Raw genomic sequence first — 15,586 nt, forward strand, 5'->3', positions numbered from 1 at the left:
GGGCAGAGCCTGGGGTACGTGGCACCGTTAGGGGACACAGCAAGGCATAGGGTGCACGGCCTCGATTGGGAGGGGGCACGGCCCAGCCTCCCCCCCCCCCCCCTGGATCGCTCCCAGGCGAGGGAGGCTGCAGCGACCCCTCCGTTCCTCCCCCCCAACGCACCCGCTCCATTACAAATCCAAGGCATTTATTTAAGAGACACGTTTTGCCATATTTCCCCAACACGTGCTTTAAAAATAAGCCCCGGGGGGGCGGGGCAGAGGGATGGGGCTGATCCAGCCAGGCCCCCCCCTCCCTGATACCCACCGCACTGTGGGGGTTAGGCCCTTCCCCACGGGACCCCCAAACCCAGCCCTGTAGGCAGAGCCCAGCCCCGCTCCCACGCTCCGGCACGGCCGTGCTTCCAGCGCCTTCACCTCTGGCCACCCCGGCTTGGCCACGGCCCCGGAGCTGCCCCCCCGGGGACCCATCTTGGGGGCCCCCCCCAGCTGGTTCTCCATGGGGGGGCACCGATCCCCCTCTTCAGAGGTTGCTCCCAGCCACGGAGCCTGGGGGTGGCTTTCGGCACCCCCGGGTAGGGGAGTGGGGGGGCTGCTCCCGGGGCCATACCCCAGCCCCGGGACCCCCCCAGGGCCAGGGACCCCCGCCCGACCTGCAGGCGCCTGCCCGCACGTCCAGCCCCTGGCTACTGCCCTGAGAAGAAATAGTCCAAGTTGGTGACGTGGAGAGCCCCGGGGGCCGGCGGGCTGGGGGGCGAGAGCAGGGGGGTGTCACTGAGCGGGGGGCTGGGGGGGCCCAGGGGCACCAGCACATGTTGCCCCTCGCCCTCCGGCTTGGACCCCCGCCGCCCGCCTGTCCGCCATATCTCCTTGTACCTGCAGGAGGGGAGAGCGGTCCCTGGTCAGGGGGGGCAGGCAGAGCCCCCCCCAGTCCTCCCCCGGCCACTCACCTCAGCACAATGCCAACGAAGAGGGCGATGCCCAGGAGCAGGCTCCCCCCGGCCACCAGGAAGGCGTAGGGGGATGCCACGGAGCGGACGCTGGCTTCCACGATGGCTCCTGCAGCAGAGAGGGGGACGGGCTCATTGTGGGGACAAGGGACCCGGGGGTCCCGGCCCCCCAGAACCAACGCAGGGACCCCTCCTTACCACCAGCGCCATCGGTAGCATCTTCCCCGAAGAGCTCGGGGGGCAACGTGACCCCGTAGGTGCCATCCTCCATAGGGAACTGCAAGGGAAGGCAGGGGGGCACAATGGGACGGGGCAGCCCGCCCACCCTGGTGTCCCCTTGTCCCACACGGGGACACGAGACTCAACCGAGAGCGTGTCGTGTCCCCCCGGGGCTGAGGCCGTGCCCTACCTGTGAGCTGAAGGGTCCCATTTCAGAGGTGAGGTCCCTGGGGTCTGCAGGGGGAGGGGAGGAGTGTGAGGCTGGGGGACGCCAGGCTCAGCCCCCGGCCTCAGGGCCATACGTCCCCCTCCTACCTGTCCAGGGGGTGCCCACCGCCTCCCGGCTCCACTCGCTCCACGTGCCATGGCCGAACTCCTCCTGCGCCCGCACCTGCACCACGTGCCGCGTCCCCCGCCAGGCGTCACGGATGTCCAGCCACGTTGTCGTCACCTGGTCCACCTGGAGGGGACACGGGCAGCACGGGGCTGGGGACAGCCTCGCAAGGGCCGGCGGACAGCCCTGCACCGGGGAGGGGGTCTCACCTCCGTGAAGGTCTGGGCGGGCTCAGGGCGGTAGCGGACCTGGAAGCGGAGCCAGTAGAAGCGGGGGTCCCAGGATGAGGGGTAGGACCAGTTGACCCGCAGCCGCTGCGGTGCCTTCTCCAGTGCCTCCACCGTCACGTTGAGGGGGGGGTCAGGCTTCACTGCCAGGGAAGGGGGGGCTCAGGGCCCGGCACCGTGCCGCTCAGCCTGCCCCGGCCCCCAGCGAGAGGGGAGCGGCACTCACGGACGCTGCTGAGGGTGATGATCCTGTCCTCGCCGGCCGAGCCGCCGGCGCCATTGTTGATGCACGTAGACACCACGAGGGGTTTGGTGTCATCAGCGCCGGGTGGCACCTTCACCCGGCAAACAAACTTCTGCGCCTTGGAGAAGTAGCGGCACCGCTGCTCTGTGGCGTTCTCAACCGCGAACCTGCGGGGACGCGGCTCGGCTGGGGCTGTGGCACACACCGGCCACGGGGCAGCCCCGGCCAGCGTCGGGGAAAGGGTCTGTGGGGAGGGACAGTGAAGTCCCCTGTGTCCCGTGCCGTGGGGTCCCAGCCCCGGGCAGGTGCCGGGATGGCGCTCACCTCCGCTTCACCCAGAGCATCGCCCGCGTCCCCGGGGACGGCTTTGCCCGCAGCGGCCACTCGCACAGGACGTCTTTGTCGTGGCTCCGCCGGTAACAGGAGACCCGGGGAGTTTCGGGGGGCTCTGCAAGGCAGGGAGGCGCTGGGGGACGGGGGACGCCAGACCGGGTGATGCTGCCAGGGAAGCCCCCACCCCGGCGCGGACCCACCTTCCACCAGCAGCCGCAGGGAGCGCAGCAGGCGGCCCCCCACGTAGCAGCTGTAGCGCCCCGAGTCCTCGTAGCGCAGGTGCCGCAGGAGCAGCACGTTGCCTTCCGTCAGCCACCGGCTGCGGCCCCCCACCGCCGCCGCTCCCCGCTCCTCCACCTGCCAGGACACGGTGACGTTCGCCGGCCCCTCGTCCCAGCAGGTCAACGTGACGTTCGCTCCCAGGCGTCCCAGCACCGTGTCCCGCGAGAGCCCTGGGAGGACGACAGGGGGTCAGGCAATGGAGACGAGACCCCAGGCCCCGCGGGTGTCCCCAGAGGAGAGGGGCACCCCGCCACCTGCTCCCCGCGCCCAGCGCCTGCTCGGTGACAATATTTGCAGGAGGCACCGAGCCGGAGCGAGCGGCGGCTCCTGCTGAGCCAGCGCTTCCCCACCGAACCGGGCACCGGCCCCCGGGCACGCAGACCCCCCAGCACGGCCACAGGGACGGCCACCAGCACGGCCAGGGGGCGAGCGGGGGGTCCGGCGGTGGGACCCGGCCGGGCGGCGTGGGGAGCGGGGCTCCGGGAGAGCCGCGGGCTGGGGCCGGGCGTCCCGGGGGGGGGGGGGGGGGGGATCCGGGGGGGGTGGTCCGGCGCTGCAAGGGTTAAGCGGCCGGGCTGGCCGGCGGCACCCGGCCAGGCCTGGGCTGGGGCCAGGGAGGCCGCCCGGGGCAGCGCTCCCGGCTCCGGCTGCAAAGGTCAACAGCCAGCGCGGACCTGCTGGTTCCCGTCGGCTCCTGCTGCCGGGAACGCACCCAGCACCCAGCACCCACCCAGCACCCAGCACCCACCGGGCTGCCCCGCACCCTGCCCGTCTCCCCGGGTCCGGCTGAGCTCCACCGCGGCGGGCACAGAACCGTGTGTGTGTCCCCCTCCCCGTGGCCCGGACACGCGGGGTACCGGGAGCAGCCCCGCGGGGGGGGGGGGGGGTGTCTGCCGGTGGGCTCCCGCCGCTCCAGCCCCCCCCGTCCGTCCCCGGTGCCGGTCGCACTCACCCGCGGGGCCGCAGGGCCGCCCGGGAGCGGCGGCGGCGGCGGCGAGGAGGAGCAGCGCGGCGGGGAGCAGCGGCCCCGGCGGCCGCGCCATGCGCCCGGCCCCGGGCAGGAAAACATCGGCGGAGCCGCCCGCGGCGCGGCCGGTGCCGCGGTTGTGAAACCGGGGGCGGGGGGAAGGAGGGGGCTCCGCGGCGGCAGCACGTGCGCCCGGGCGGGGCGGGGCCAGCCGGCACCGGGGGGGACGGACACGGGGGGGGGGGCCGAGCCGCCCCGCCCCTCCTCCGACCCCGGTGCCCCCGGTGCTCCCGGTGCCCCCGGTGCCCCGTACCTGCGCCCGCCGCCCGCCCCCCCCGCAGGACACAGGACACGGCAGAAGCTGCTCAGAACTTTTTTTTTTTTTTTATAAAAAAAGCTGGATTTGGGTTCTTTTTTTTTTTTCTCTGTGGACCCATAAAATGATACAATTCCGCAATATAGAAACGTGTAATAAATTAGATGCCCCGATCTTCACCCCCGTCCCCCCCCAAACACAAAATAACCCCCAAACACCCCCAAAAATAGACTCTGGCCCATGCCAGAGCCCGTCCTGAACGATTTCCTCTTTGGTATCAAGGAGAGAGCGGCCCCGGGACCCCGACGCCCCCCGGGGAGCCTCTGGCAGGGAGGGGACGATGCCCACCCACACCCCCCGGGAGAGGGTCCAGTGCCAGGGGAGCTGGCGACGAGGAGGAGGAGGAGGAGGAGGAAGCAGAGGCCGAGGGTTGTGCAAGATCTTGGCGTGGGAGTGAATCACGGCGGCCTGCAAACACCCCTGCTTCCCCCAGAAAGCAGGAAGGAGCTGGGGAACGCTTCCCCTTTCCCACCCGGCCCCCCGTCCCGGCGCACCCCAAGGCAGGGGGCCGGAGGACGGTGACATCCCTCGCCCCCCGGCCCCAGCACCCGGGCCCCCGCGCTCTCTCCGTAACCAGCCGTGCCAACACTGAGAAACAAGTCGCTCTGTAAACTTGGAGGGTTTTTCCTTCCTTTTTTTTTTTTGTTGTGGTTTTTTTTGTTTGTTTTTTTTTTCTTTTTTTTCCTTTTTTTTTAATATAAAAAGAAGACACGTGGGTGAGGGGCGGGGGAAGGGGCAGGGTGCTGTCACAGCCCCCCCCCCGGACCCCCGCGCCTGCCCGCAGCGGTGGCTCTGGCATGATACATTCGCGTGTGATGGGGTATTTGCACTCCGTGGAGGTGAATACTGACAGAGAGCGGCCCGGGGGGGCTGCTGGGGACAGCGTCCGGCCGGCCGGCCCGGGGACGGGGGAGAGTATTTTTTTGGTTACACTGCGACAGTCCAGACTCCTCCAAACCTCAGCACCCTGGGCCCACACGGCCTCTGCTCCCCCCACGGGACCCCCCCCAGGAGGGGCTTGGCCCCCCCCGGGGCCATGGCAAGAGAAGGGGGCGAGGGGGACCCCCGGCTGCACGGGAGGGGACGCGAGCCCCCCCAGCCTCACACCTTGAGCGTCTTGTCGGCCGCGCCGCTGGGGCTGCCGGCGGTGCTGCTGTCGCTGCCCTTCTTCTTGCGCAGGGTCTCGATCCAGCCGGCGCTGGGGCGGGCGGTGAAGGTGGAGAGCGCCAGGGAGCTGAGCCGCATGTTCTTGCCCGACATGATGAGCTCCCCAAAGCCCTCCTGGTGGGAGAAGGCGTAGCCGGAGCGGCGCGAGCCCACGCGCCCCACGCGCCGCATGCACCGGTGCTGGGTCTTCTGCTTCTTCCGTACCAGCTGAGTGTAGCGCACCTGGGGACACCGCCGGGGGACAGGGGACAGGGTCAGGGCCCTGCAGAACCCCCTGTCCCCAGGGGACAGGACCCCGTGTCCGCCCCCCACAGCCACGCGCTCTCACCGTGTCCGAGAGTTCGGGTTTTAGGTCCAGCTTGAGGAAGCGAAAGGCCACGACGGGCATGATGCAGACCACGGTGGTGAGGGCGATGGTCAGCCAGACCGTGGGCTGGGCCAGCGTGTTCTGCGCGTTACCTGGGGGGGGAGCGCGAGTCCAGCCAGGGCTCCACCGGGGCAGCACCCTGCTGGGGTGGGGGGCATCGCTCAGCCCCCCTGGGACTCACCCACGAAGCGGAACTGGTTGGGGAACATCTGGAAGAGGCTGTCGCTGTGCATGGCGAAGAGGATGGCGAAGTAGGCGGCCAGGCTGCCCCAGATGAAGAAGTGGTTGATGGCCGTCCAGAAGCCCGTGTCCAGCCCGATCTGGTGGAGAGGGGAAGGAGGCAGCAGGGCTCAGGGGACGGCCCTGGTGCTCCGAGCACGGCTGCAGGGCAAGACGGGACCCAAACCTCCACCCGCCCTTCGTGCTACAGGCAAGGGGCTGGGGCCGAGCGGCCGCGTCCCTACCTGCACGCTGACAACAATCACGAGGGAGGTGGCAACGGTGACAGCAAAGGACTGGTAGTCGGCCAGCTGGGCGCCATCGTCACGGGTGGCATCAGCAAAGACGCCGTAGGGGATGAAGAACATGAGGACAGAGGTGTAGATGCCCTGGGCGATGCAGATGAAGAACTCCCGCTTGTTGAAGAGCAGGTTCAGCTGCCCGGGCTCGTAGAGCTTGGGGTACTCCATGCTCCGCTGCTCCGGCACGTCCTGGGGGCACGGGGCACTCTGGACACCTCTCTCCAGCCCCGGGCAGGCACAGCCTGTTCGCTGGGGCTGGGCCAGCCCCCACCACTGCCCGCGGAGGGACAAGGACAGCCCAGCCCGGGCAGCCCTTCCTCCCGCAGGGTGGGCCACGCAGGGGAGCCAGGCCAGCTCCTCGCCCACCCAGGGACCCCCCTCGCCGCCCCCCGCCGTACCTGGTCAAAGACGCCCATGGCGAGCACGGGCAGCGACGTGTAGACAATGTTGTACAGCGTGATGAAGTACTGGTCGTACACGGTCTGCGTGGAACGGAGTGCTCAGGGGGACGCAAGACCTGTCTGCCCCGTGTCCCAGCCGGCCCCCGTGTCCCTGCACCCACAGCTGCACGGAGAGGAGAGCCGCCGCCGCCACCCCCCTCCGTGGGTGCCCACCCCGAGCGGAGCGGGGTGCTGCTGCCACCGCATGGCAGCCCCGGCTACGCGGGCTCCTCGCACCCACCACACGCTGCCCAGCTCCGGAGGGATCCCGGGCTGTGCCTGCTGGCGCAGGACGAGGCCCCACAGGCAGCCCGGGGCATGCTTCTGAAGAGAGGGGTCCCGCAGGCAAACCCTCCCCAACTCTGAGCGCGAGAAGCCAGCGACGCACCTGCGCCGAGAAGCCGCAGAAGAAGCCAAACCAGAAGTGGACCATGGTGAAGGCGAAGTTCTTGTAGAAGAAGTAGCAGAGGAACTTGCACATGCGTAGGTAGGACCAGCGCCCGTGCACCAGGAGAAGGCGCTGCAGGAACTTGAACTGAGAGAAGGAGTAGTCGGAGGCCAGCACCGCCTGGATGCCCTCCTGCCCGCTGATGCCCACCCCGATGTGGGCGGCTGCGGAGGGAAGAGAGACGTGGAGTGAGGAGGGCTCTGCCAGGAGCACAGGGGACCGGGGGTGGCACCCCCCCAGCGGGACTGTGTTCCTGCGGGGCACAGAAGGACGGTGCAAGGGGGGACCTGTCCGTCCTGCGGCTCCCCAGACCCCAGGACTTACTCTTGATCATGCTGACATCGTTGGCCCCATCCCCGATGGCCAGGGTCACAGCTTTCTTGTACTTCTTCACCAGCTCCACCACCTGGGCTTTCTGCAAGGGTGTGACGCGGCAGCAGATGACGGCCTTGCAGGCACATGCCGTCTCCAGGAACTCCACCTCCATGTCAGCCTCCAGCGCGTGGGCCTGCGAGGAGAGCGAGGGGACAGTGGGGGGCACGGCCCACAGCCGGACACGGTGCCCCGTCCAGCCCGGCGCTCCCGGGTCCCTACCAGGCTGTGCCCGTTGATGACCAGGGCATATTCGCCCGCGATGGCTTCCAGCACGGAGGTGAGCTTGGAGGAGGAGAGTTTCTCCTGGTAGGAGAAGCCGTTGCCCATGGAGCGCGATGCATCCATCATCTTCTCCCGGGCTTTCCTAAGGGAAGAGAGAGGGGTCAGGGGGCCCCGATTCAGGGCACTTCCGTATCCCCCAGCTCCCCCACGTGCAGCCGTGCCCCACGCCGGCCCCGCGTGTGTCCTCTACCCAGCCCTGCTCTCCGACCCTCACCTGAGCTCCTCTCGCACCTCCAGCACAGTGTGGCCCGTGACCACAAACACCTCCGTCATGTCGTCCGTCAGCATCTTGCAGGAGTAGCCAATGTTCACAGCTGTTTCTGGGGACAGGAAACCATGGGCTGAGCCAGGCTCAGCTGAGGGGGGGGAGCGTCTGTCCCACCGCCCCCAGGCAGATGGGATCCAGCCCATGAATGTCCTCGTCTCCAGCCAGCCCAGACCCCCACCCCAGCAATGCCTCACCCTGTTTGTCCCCCGTCAACACCCAGATCTTGATGTTGGCCAGCGTCAGGATGGCGATGGTTTCGGGGACACCCTGCTGCAGTTTGTCCTCGATGGCCGTGGCTCCGAGCAGCTGGGGGACCCAAACAGGCGGGAGGTCAGCAAGGTCTGCCCCTCCAGCCGCCTCCCGGCCCCAGTGCCCCCAGCCCACGTACCATCATATCGTGCTCCACCTCGTCGTAGAGCCGAGCCAGGCGATCCTCACGGGCCTCGGCGGCACTGCTGGCTCGGTGCAGCCGCTCGGACCAGTCCTCGTAGTAGCCCTCCTCCAGGTCTTTGTAGGCCAGCACGAGCGTCCGCAGCCCCTCGCCAGCATATTCCTGCAAGCGGCCGGAGCTGGGTGCACAGGCAGACCCCGACGGTGTCCCCAGACCCTGCTCGCCCCCCAGGACAGGGCACAAGCCAGGCTCCACGCGTTTGGGCAGCCCCTCTTCCCTTCCCAGCCCTGCCCGCAGGACCCTGCCTCACTCACGTTGAGGTGGTCGGTGGTGACGTTGGTCAGGTCCTGGTTGATGGGGTGCAGGCGCTCCAGCAGGATGGTGTCAGCACCTTTGCAGTACAGCCGGATCTTGCCCTCAGGGCTGCGGACTGCAGGGAGCAGGGGACAAGCTGCCTGGCTCAGGGGTGCAGGAGCGGGTCTCACTCCAACCCCCAGCCACAGCCCCACGATGCCTCCACAGTCACGTCACCAGCTGGTCCCCAGCACACCACACCACACCGAGCCCCCGCGCCCCAGCCCCACCGCGGCCCTCTGGGCCCCACAGCCCCTGTGCCGTGCCCAGGACCTCACCGATGACGGACATGCGTTTGCGGATGTTGTTGAAGTCCAGGATGGCCAGCAGCTGGTAGGTGATGGCTCGACCCAGCTCATGCACTGTGATGGTCTTGGGCGTGCGGGACCGGAACACGAAGCCGAAGTTTCTTGCAGCCGTGACCAGCGCTCCCTCGTCCGGGGACTGAGCCTTGTAATACAGCTCCCCTGGGGACAGCACGGGGGGTCAGAGCCAGCACCGCGCCCCGAGCCGTGCAGGGACAGGTCCTGCCCTCCGCACCCACCTTCGCTCTTCTCCTCGGACATGACGGTGTGGCAGAGCGAGAGCAGGCGGAAGAACTCGTGCACGTGGGGGTCTCCCAGCTTGACGGCTTCCAGCAGGCTGGGGTCCCAGAACTGGAACCGTGGGTCCGCCAGCGGGTTGAAGGAGAAGTCGACTGGCTCTGGCCTCTGGCAGGGGCAGAGATGGGGTTACCCCCCTGCGGCACGCGGCACAGCCAGGCACCGGCGCTGCGGCACCCGTACCTCTCCCAGCTCCGCCTTGTGACCCAGCACGTCCTGCACGTCACCTGTGAACCGGGGCACGGAGTTAACCAGGACAGGGACCCAACGCTGCTGCCCCCACCAGCACCCACGCCCAGGGGACCACGAGGCAGCGGCAGCCCCACAACGCTATGGCTGAGCGTCATCCCCCGGCTGCCCCGAGTGCCCCAAAGGGTCTGCAGGAGGGGAGCCAGCGCGCCCACACCCTGCAGGCAGACCCAGCCTGGTGCCGGGGCCCTGCGCTCACCATAGCTGTGCCCGTTCACGGAGCACTTGCTGAAGACCATGATGTTCTGGGTGAGGGTGCCGGTCTTGTCGGAGAAGATGTACTCCACCTGCCCCAGCTCCTCATTGAGCGTGGTGGTCCGGGCCTCAGCTGGCGTCCGGCGCTTGGCACAATACATCTTCTTGTCCCAGTTGATGAAGTAGCTGTGCCCGAGACGGATCACCTCCACGCTGCGGGGGGGACAGCTGGGCGTCACCGGGGCAGGGCAGCACGCTCTGCTGAGCCAGCGACGGGCACACACACGCCCACCCCAGACCCCCAAGCGCCTGGGGCACCCTGGCACCCAGGGCCCCCACGCTGCTTGCCGGCTCCCACGCCCTTCCCCGGGGCTGGCCCGCACCCGCTCCTACCGACAGCCGCCGCCAAGCCAGGGCTGGGGACGCGGGGCCTGGCACCGAGGGGGCAGCCCGTGGGGCTCCCCGGGCATCTCACACACCTACGCGCCCCGAACCCCCTCCCCGGCCCCCAGGGCAGACAGCAATGAGCTAGTGGGAGGGGTGGGGGTGACACGTTCTTACCTCGGGGCTAAGGGTGACAGAACCCATGCTGGGGAACGAAAAGAGAGAGAAATTAAAAGAGAGAGAGAAGGGGACAGTGCAGGAGCCTGGGAGCTGCAGGAGGGCAGAGCAAAATAACCAGCATGCAGCCAGGGCAGGGAGAGACGAGCAGCCAGACAGACACAGCTGGGGGGGCCCCGAGGGACCTGTGGGGTCTCAGGTCTTGGGGTATCCCCGAGGGCAGACCTGGCCCATCACCAGGAGAGCAGCCCGCGCCCACCCCACGCACACAGCTCTGCCCGTGGGTCTCCATCCCCGTCTCCCCTCCCCAGAGGGCACCCCTAATTCCTGGTGCCTGTTCCTCGCGCACCCCCGGCCCAGCCCCTCGGCCCCTGCCCTACCTCACGTAGAGGGAGATGGGCACCACAGTGTTGAGGATGATGATGTAGGACCAGAAGGAGAGGAAGCCAGAGAAGAAGGCACTGTGCACCCCCTCGTCCCAGGGCAGGTAGATCTGGAAGCAGACGCCCACCTCGTGCTCCCAGATGGCATTGCCGATGGCCAGGATCACCCCCATGCACACCAGGAACCCGAAGATCTGGGGACAGGATGGGACATCAGAGCCCCAACCAGGCCAGAGCCGGGGCTCCCTGGGATCTGCCTTCCGCATACCCAGAGCACCAGCGTGTTCATCAGCCGATCGATGCTCGTCCGCTTGAACTTGGTCCGGCCGCTGTTCTGCATCAGTTTCGTGTCGGGCCCTGGGGAGAGGGAAGGGCGTCAGCAGGGTCTCTCCCTTCCGCGCAGTGCAGTGGCAGCAGCTGTCCCAGCCCACCTGCGAAGACGACGAGGCCGAAGCACCACTCGGTGTTGCGCAGGACGCAGCCCCGCAGCAGCATGTTCTGGTTGCTCAGGGGGTACTTGTTCTCCTTCCAGTACAGCGTCCCGCCAAACTTGTCCAGCTTGTTGTTGGGGGGTTCACAGATCACCTCGCCTGGGCGCAGGGGATGGCTCGGCTGTAACGTGCCCTCTCCACGCGGCCAGCTCCATCCCAGTGCTCCCAGCACCGTCCCCAGCTCCCCAGAGATCCGCTTCAAGCCACGGGACCACAACACCGTGTAGATGGTCCTGGCCTCTCCAGGGTGGACCCACGCCAGGTGATGGAGCAGGAAACCCAGGGGCTGCCCCACTGCAGAGGACTGGTCGCAGGCACTCACCATCAAACCGAGCCAGCTTGCTGGTGTCGCTCAGCTCCGAGGTGACGGGGATGGCCTGCCGCACTTTCATGTTGGTCTCTCTGCGGGCAAGGAGGCACCACGCGCGGGGTTAGGGACAGCCTGGCAGGGAAGACCTTCGCAGATGCTCCCCGGTTTCAGGTCCCCGGCAGCTCCTGCCCCGCCTGCAGCCCGTTCTCACTCCTACCTCTCGCCTTCCCCTGCCACCCGAGGCGAGCAGGGTCACCTACCCGTCCAGCTCCGCGGTCTCTATGTAGCACAACCCATGGGGTTCGCTGCTGGAGAGGAGGAGGAGGTCAGCCTGCCGGGAGAGACACGTGAAGGGTTATGCTGACCCTGGGGCTCCCCTACGCCTTCCCCAGGGAAGCTCCTGGCCCTCGGACACCAGGGGCCAGCGGGGCCTCCGGAGCCACGCGTCCTCAGCAGGGCACTGCCAGCACCCCGGCCTGGACACCGTTGCCCGAAGCGCCCACATCAGCCAAATCCCCAGAGCTTAAACATGGCTCAAATGCTACAACCTAAATGCAACTTCCAGGCTGCAAAGTCCCTGATGTCTCCACCCCAGGAGGTGATGGAGGAGCAGAAAAGCAGAGCGGGTGCAGCACCACGCCGTGCTGCTGTCCCCGTGCACTGCCCAGCCGGGACCGTGCTCGTCTCAGGGCCACACTCACCGCCACGAACTGGTTGTTCTCCAACTTGATGATGTCTCCGACACGGACGTTCATCCACTGCTCCTGACGGAGGCTGCAGAGGGACGGCGGAGTGGAGTTAGGTGGGAGCTGGCAGCGTTGCTTCTCCCCTGCCCCACTGCGCTCTGCCCCTGCCTGCAGCCCTGTGCCGCATCCGGCAGGGCCCCGTGCCCCCTCCCTGGCTGCCCCATCCCCACGACACTCACACTCCGCCGATCAGCACCTGAGACTGCCGGTTGTTCACCTGGTTGTCGCTTTTATGGCGGAACTGGGTGCGGAGGGGAAGAGACAGCGTCGTCAGCCCCTCTGGGGACAAGGTCCTGCGTCCCTCCCCCGGCAAATGCCATGGCCCCGGGCACCGCACACCCGCACCAGGGTCACAGCCGCCTGCCCAGCCCCAAGTCCCATGCCCAGCCGGCAGCGGGCAGCCAGCCCAGGTAGAGGGGCGCGTGGGGGACCACTCACATAGTCGTCGGTGGCATCTTTGACAGCTGTGATGGTTAAGACAAGAACCAAAGGCACGATGGTGGTGAACCAGGAGAGCGAAGAGATCTGCGGGATCAGCTGGGGACAGGGAGCGGGAGTTAGAGGGGACCAGGCCAGCCCCAGGCCCATGCTACCTCTGCTCGAGGGGGCCAAACCCGCCGCTTCGCAGGGACAGGACGTGTCCTGGGTCCTCCCGGCTGCCCAGCCAGGCAAGGACAGCGCGGGGGGGCCCCGTCTGCCTCCCCGGGCCCCCCAGCACTCACCTGCAGGATGAGGAGGAAGAGGAAATAGGTGTTGGCCACTTCCTGGAACTGCTCGAAGAGGTTGACAGGCAGGAAGGTGACAATGTTGTACTTGGAGGTCTTGATGCAGTTGCTCTGGGGATGGATGGGGCGAGAAGGGGGTTCAGGAGTTGCCGAAGCCCCGTGACCGCCCAGCATCGCTCTGGGGGCAGGGCTGCAGCACACCGTGCCCCTAATTCGGGAGCTCTGGACAGCAGCCTGGACCCCTGGCTCCTGCCCCTGCCTTAACTCCGTGGCAGCTTCCTCGAGAAGCCGATTCCTCCCCCTTGGTCACCAGCCGGTACCCAGGGACCAGCCTCCTCCAGCAGCAGCATCCGGAGCATCCAGGCGGCAGCACCCGGCCCCCCCAAGGGTCACCCCAACGCAGACCCCCTGCTCCCCCCCCCCCCAGCGAGGCCGAGGCAGGGCCTGGTCTGGAGCAGCCAGAAATAACCTCCAGCGTGGTGGGGGAGGCCAAGGTGAGCACTGCCCCTCCCCCAGCGGCTCCGGAAGCTCAGAACCGCATCGGGGACGGGCAGGGGTGCGGCCAGAGCTCGGGGGTTTCGCACCCCGGCAGAGGATGGGGGGCCGCGTCCCCCACCATGGGAGCGTGCTGTGACCCCCTCCAGCCGGGCCGCCCCGGCCCCTGAGCTCCGTTGGCGTTAACGGCTTGTCAGCACAATTTTCTCAGGGACAAACATCTATTTTTAGCCGTAACCCCCCCCTCTCCGCCGACCTGGAGGGTGACGCAGGCCCCAGCCCCCCAAACCTGCCCGAGCCGCGGGACGAGGCCCCGAGGGACGGGGCTCGGCCACCCCACTCACCGCGTACTGGAACTTCTCGTTGTACTCCCGCGCGTTGGCTCGCACCCGCCTCTCCTCCTCTGCAACACAGCGTGCCCCGTCAGCCCCGCGCCCCAGACCTCCCCTCTGCACCCCAGACCTTCCCTCTGCACCCCACAGCCGGCCAGCCCTGCTCCCCGAAAGCCCCACAGGCAAGCGCAGGAGCCCCAGACCCCCAGGGGAACAGGGAAGCCCCCCAGCCGTGTCGTGCGGCCCTGTGCTCCCCCCACGCCAGGACCCACACCCCTGCACCCCCAGCCCTCTTTTTCTGCACCCCCATGTCACCAGCCCTGATTATCTGTACCCCCAGCCCTGCACCCCCAGTCCTGCACCGCCAGACCCCCCAGCCCTGCGCTCCTAGACCCTCAGCCCTGCTTATCTGCACCCCCAGCCCCCCAGCCCTCTTATGCACCCACAGACCCTCCAGCACTCTTATCTGCACCCCCAGAACTGCACCCCCCGGCTTGCACGCCCAGACCCCCAGCCCTGCTTAGCTGCACCCCCAGAGCCCCAGCCCCGGATATCTGCACCCCCAGGCCCCCAGCCTTGCTTCTCTGCACCCCCAGCCCCCTAGCCCAGAACCCCAGATCCGGCACCCCCACTCTTGCTGATCTGCACCCCCAGTCCCCCAGCCCTGCACCCCCAGGCCCCCAGCCTTGCTTAGCTGCAGCCCCAGTCCCCCAGTCCTGGATATCTGCACCCCCAGCCCCCTAGCCCAGAACCCCCAGATCCGGCACCCCCACTCTTGCTGATCTGCACCCCCAGACCCCCAGTCCTGCACCCCCAGGCCCCCAGCCTTGCTTAGCTGCAGCCCCAGCCCCCTAGTCCTGGATATCTGCACCCCCAGACCCCTCCAGCCCTGCACCCCCAGCCCCCTAGCCCAGAACCCCCAGACCCTGCACCCCCACTCTTGCTGATCTCCACCCCCAGGCCCCCCAGCCCTGCACCCCCAGGCCCCTCAGCCCTGCTTAGCTGCACCCCCAGGCCCCCAGCCCTGCACCCCCGCCCCGGACATCTGCACCCCCGGACCCCTCCAGCCCTGCACCCCAGCCCTGCTTAGCTGCACCCCCAGGCCCCCGGCCCGGCCCCCGGCCCCTGCCCGGCCCGGCCCCGCCGCAGGCCCGCCCGGCCCGCACCCACCCGCCCCGCCGGGGGCGCGGACCCGCGGCCACTTCTCGGGCATCTCCCGGGGCACCGTCATGGCTGCGGGGCCGCGGAGCGCCCCGGCGGCGCCATCCCGGGCCGCCGCTGCCGGTGCCCCGGCCCGGGCCCTCCCGCCCCGCCCCGCCCCGCCGCGTTGCCGGGGCAACGGCCGCACCGGGGCCCACCGGGGCCTACCGGGGCCTACCGGGCCCCCGCCCCGCCCCGCTCACCTGGGGCCCGGCGGGCCGCGCACCGCTCCATGGCCCGCGGCCCCGCAGCCCATGGGGAGCGGGCGGCCGGGGCCGGGGCCGGTGCCGGGGGCCGGTGCCGGGGCCGCTGCGGCCCCGCTCCCGCTGCCGCGCCGCTGCCGCCGCCTCAGCGCCCCATGGCCGCGGCAGCGCCGGTCGGCGGCGGAAGTGATGGGGGAGCGACCGAACGCTGCCCCGGCGGGACGGGGCGGCCGGGGGGGCGACGGCGTGGGGGGCTCCCGGGGAGCAGGGGGCAGCGCCGGGGGGTACCGGCTGCAGCCTCGGCGGTCCCGGGGGTCCCAGAGTACAACCCCGGGGGGGTCGGGCAGCGGAGCGGCCCCAGGGGGTCCCGGGGAGCCTGGGGGGGGCTCTGGGGGGGCCAGAGGCAGCCCCAGGGGGGCCAAGGGGCAGCCCCCCCGGCAGCACATGTCCCCCGGGCCGGGGTCCCCCTGCAGCCGGGCCTGGCCGGCTCTGTCCCCCCGGGGGGCCGGGGGCCGCTGCTGCCCCGTGTCCAGACACAAGAGACCCCGT

The 15,586-nt window shown here is 69.1% G+C and overlaps 2 protein-coding genes across 4 annotated transcripts; both read right to left on the reverse strand.

Annotated features, from left to right (window-relative positions):
* Positions 1-177: 177 nt before the first annotated feature.
* Positions 178-3,698, reverse strand: IL6R (interleukin 6 receptor). Its single transcript, XM_072846720.1, has 10 exons — positions 3,542-3,698; positions 2,508-2,759; positions 2,299-2,422; positions 1,957-2,141; positions 1,713-1,873; positions 1,485-1,629; positions 1,360-1,403; positions 1,149-1,227; positions 951-1,059; positions 178-876 (listed from the first exon to the last, which is right to left on the reverse strand). Exons 1-10 carry the CDS (start codon positions 3,630-3,632, stop codon positions 687-689), a joined length of 1,380 nt encoding a protein of 459 aa, XP_072702821.1. The 5' UTR covers positions 3,633-3,698; the 3' UTR covers positions 178-686.
* Positions 3,699-4,086: 388 nt separating this feature from the next.
* On the reverse strand, positions 4,087-15,209 carry ATP8B2 (ATPase phospholipid transporting 8B2). 3 transcript variants are annotated; one of them, XM_072846717.1, is made up of 27 exons: positions 15,038-15,209; positions 13,647-13,705; positions 12,805-12,918; positions 12,521-12,619; positions 12,262-12,323; positions 12,038-12,110; positions 11,597-11,667; positions 11,349-11,428; positions 10,967-11,125; positions 10,804-10,892; positions 10,533-10,729; positions 9,596-9,804; positions 9,331-9,374; positions 9,090-9,255; positions 8,824-9,012; positions 8,506-8,621; positions 8,189-8,353; positions 7,995-8,106; positions 7,747-7,852; positions 7,470-7,614; positions 7,200-7,383; positions 6,816-7,039; positions 6,386-6,469; positions 5,931-6,176; positions 5,648-5,786; positions 5,428-5,558; positions 4,087-5,321 (listed from the first exon to the last, which is right to left on the reverse strand). In XM_072846717.1, exons 1-27 carry the CDS (start codon positions 15,066-15,068, stop codon positions 5,034-5,036), a joined length of 3,582 nt encoding a protein of 1,193 aa, XP_072702818.1. In that variant the 5' UTR covers positions 15,069-15,209; the 3' UTR covers positions 4,087-5,033. The 3 variants fall into 3 exon arrangements, with proteins under 3 accessions (XP_072702818.1, XP_072702819.1, XP_072702817.1); XM_072846718.1 differs by lacking the exon at positions 15,038-15,209 and adding an exon at positions 14,805-14,927 and having other exon boundaries at positions 5,931-5,996; XM_072846716.1 differs by lacking the exon at positions 15,038-15,209 and adding an exon at positions 14,805-14,926.
* Between the last annotated feature and the right edge of the window lie 377 nt (positions 15,210-15,586).

This window comes from Ciconia boyciana, chromosome 26, assembly GCF_034638445.1.
Source record: "Ciconia boyciana chromosome 26, ASM3463844v1, whole genome shotgun sequence".
NCBI lineage: Eukaryota > Metazoa > Chordata > Aves > Ciconiiformes > Ciconiidae > Ciconia > Ciconia boyciana.

Coding starts and splice junctions, on each gene's coding strand:
- ATP8B2 (XM_072846716.1), bottom strand. CDS start 14,865: ATGACGGTGCCCCGGGAGATGCCCGAGAAGTGGCCGCGGGTCCGCGCC. Junction 11,668..12,037: donor AGAACAACCAGTTCGTGGCG/GTGAGTGTGGCC, acceptor CTCTCCCGGCAG/GCTGACCTCCTCCTCCTCTC. Junction 5,787..5,930: donor TGATTGTTGTCAGCGTGCAG/GTAGGGACGCGG, acceptor CCTCTCCACCAG/ATCGGGCTGGACACGGGCTT.
- IL6R (XM_072846720.1), bottom strand. CDS start 3,632: ATGGCGCGGCCGCCGGGGCCGCTGCTCCCCGCCGCGCTGCTCCTCCTC. Junction 1,630..1,712: donor CCGCCCAGACCTTCACGGAG/GTGAGACCCCCT, acceptor TGTCCCCTCCAG/GTGGACCAGGTGACGACAAC. Junction 1,228..1,359: donor TGGGACCCTTCAGCTCACAG/GTAGGGCACGGC, acceptor CTTCCCTTGCAG/TTCCCTATGGAGGATGGCAC.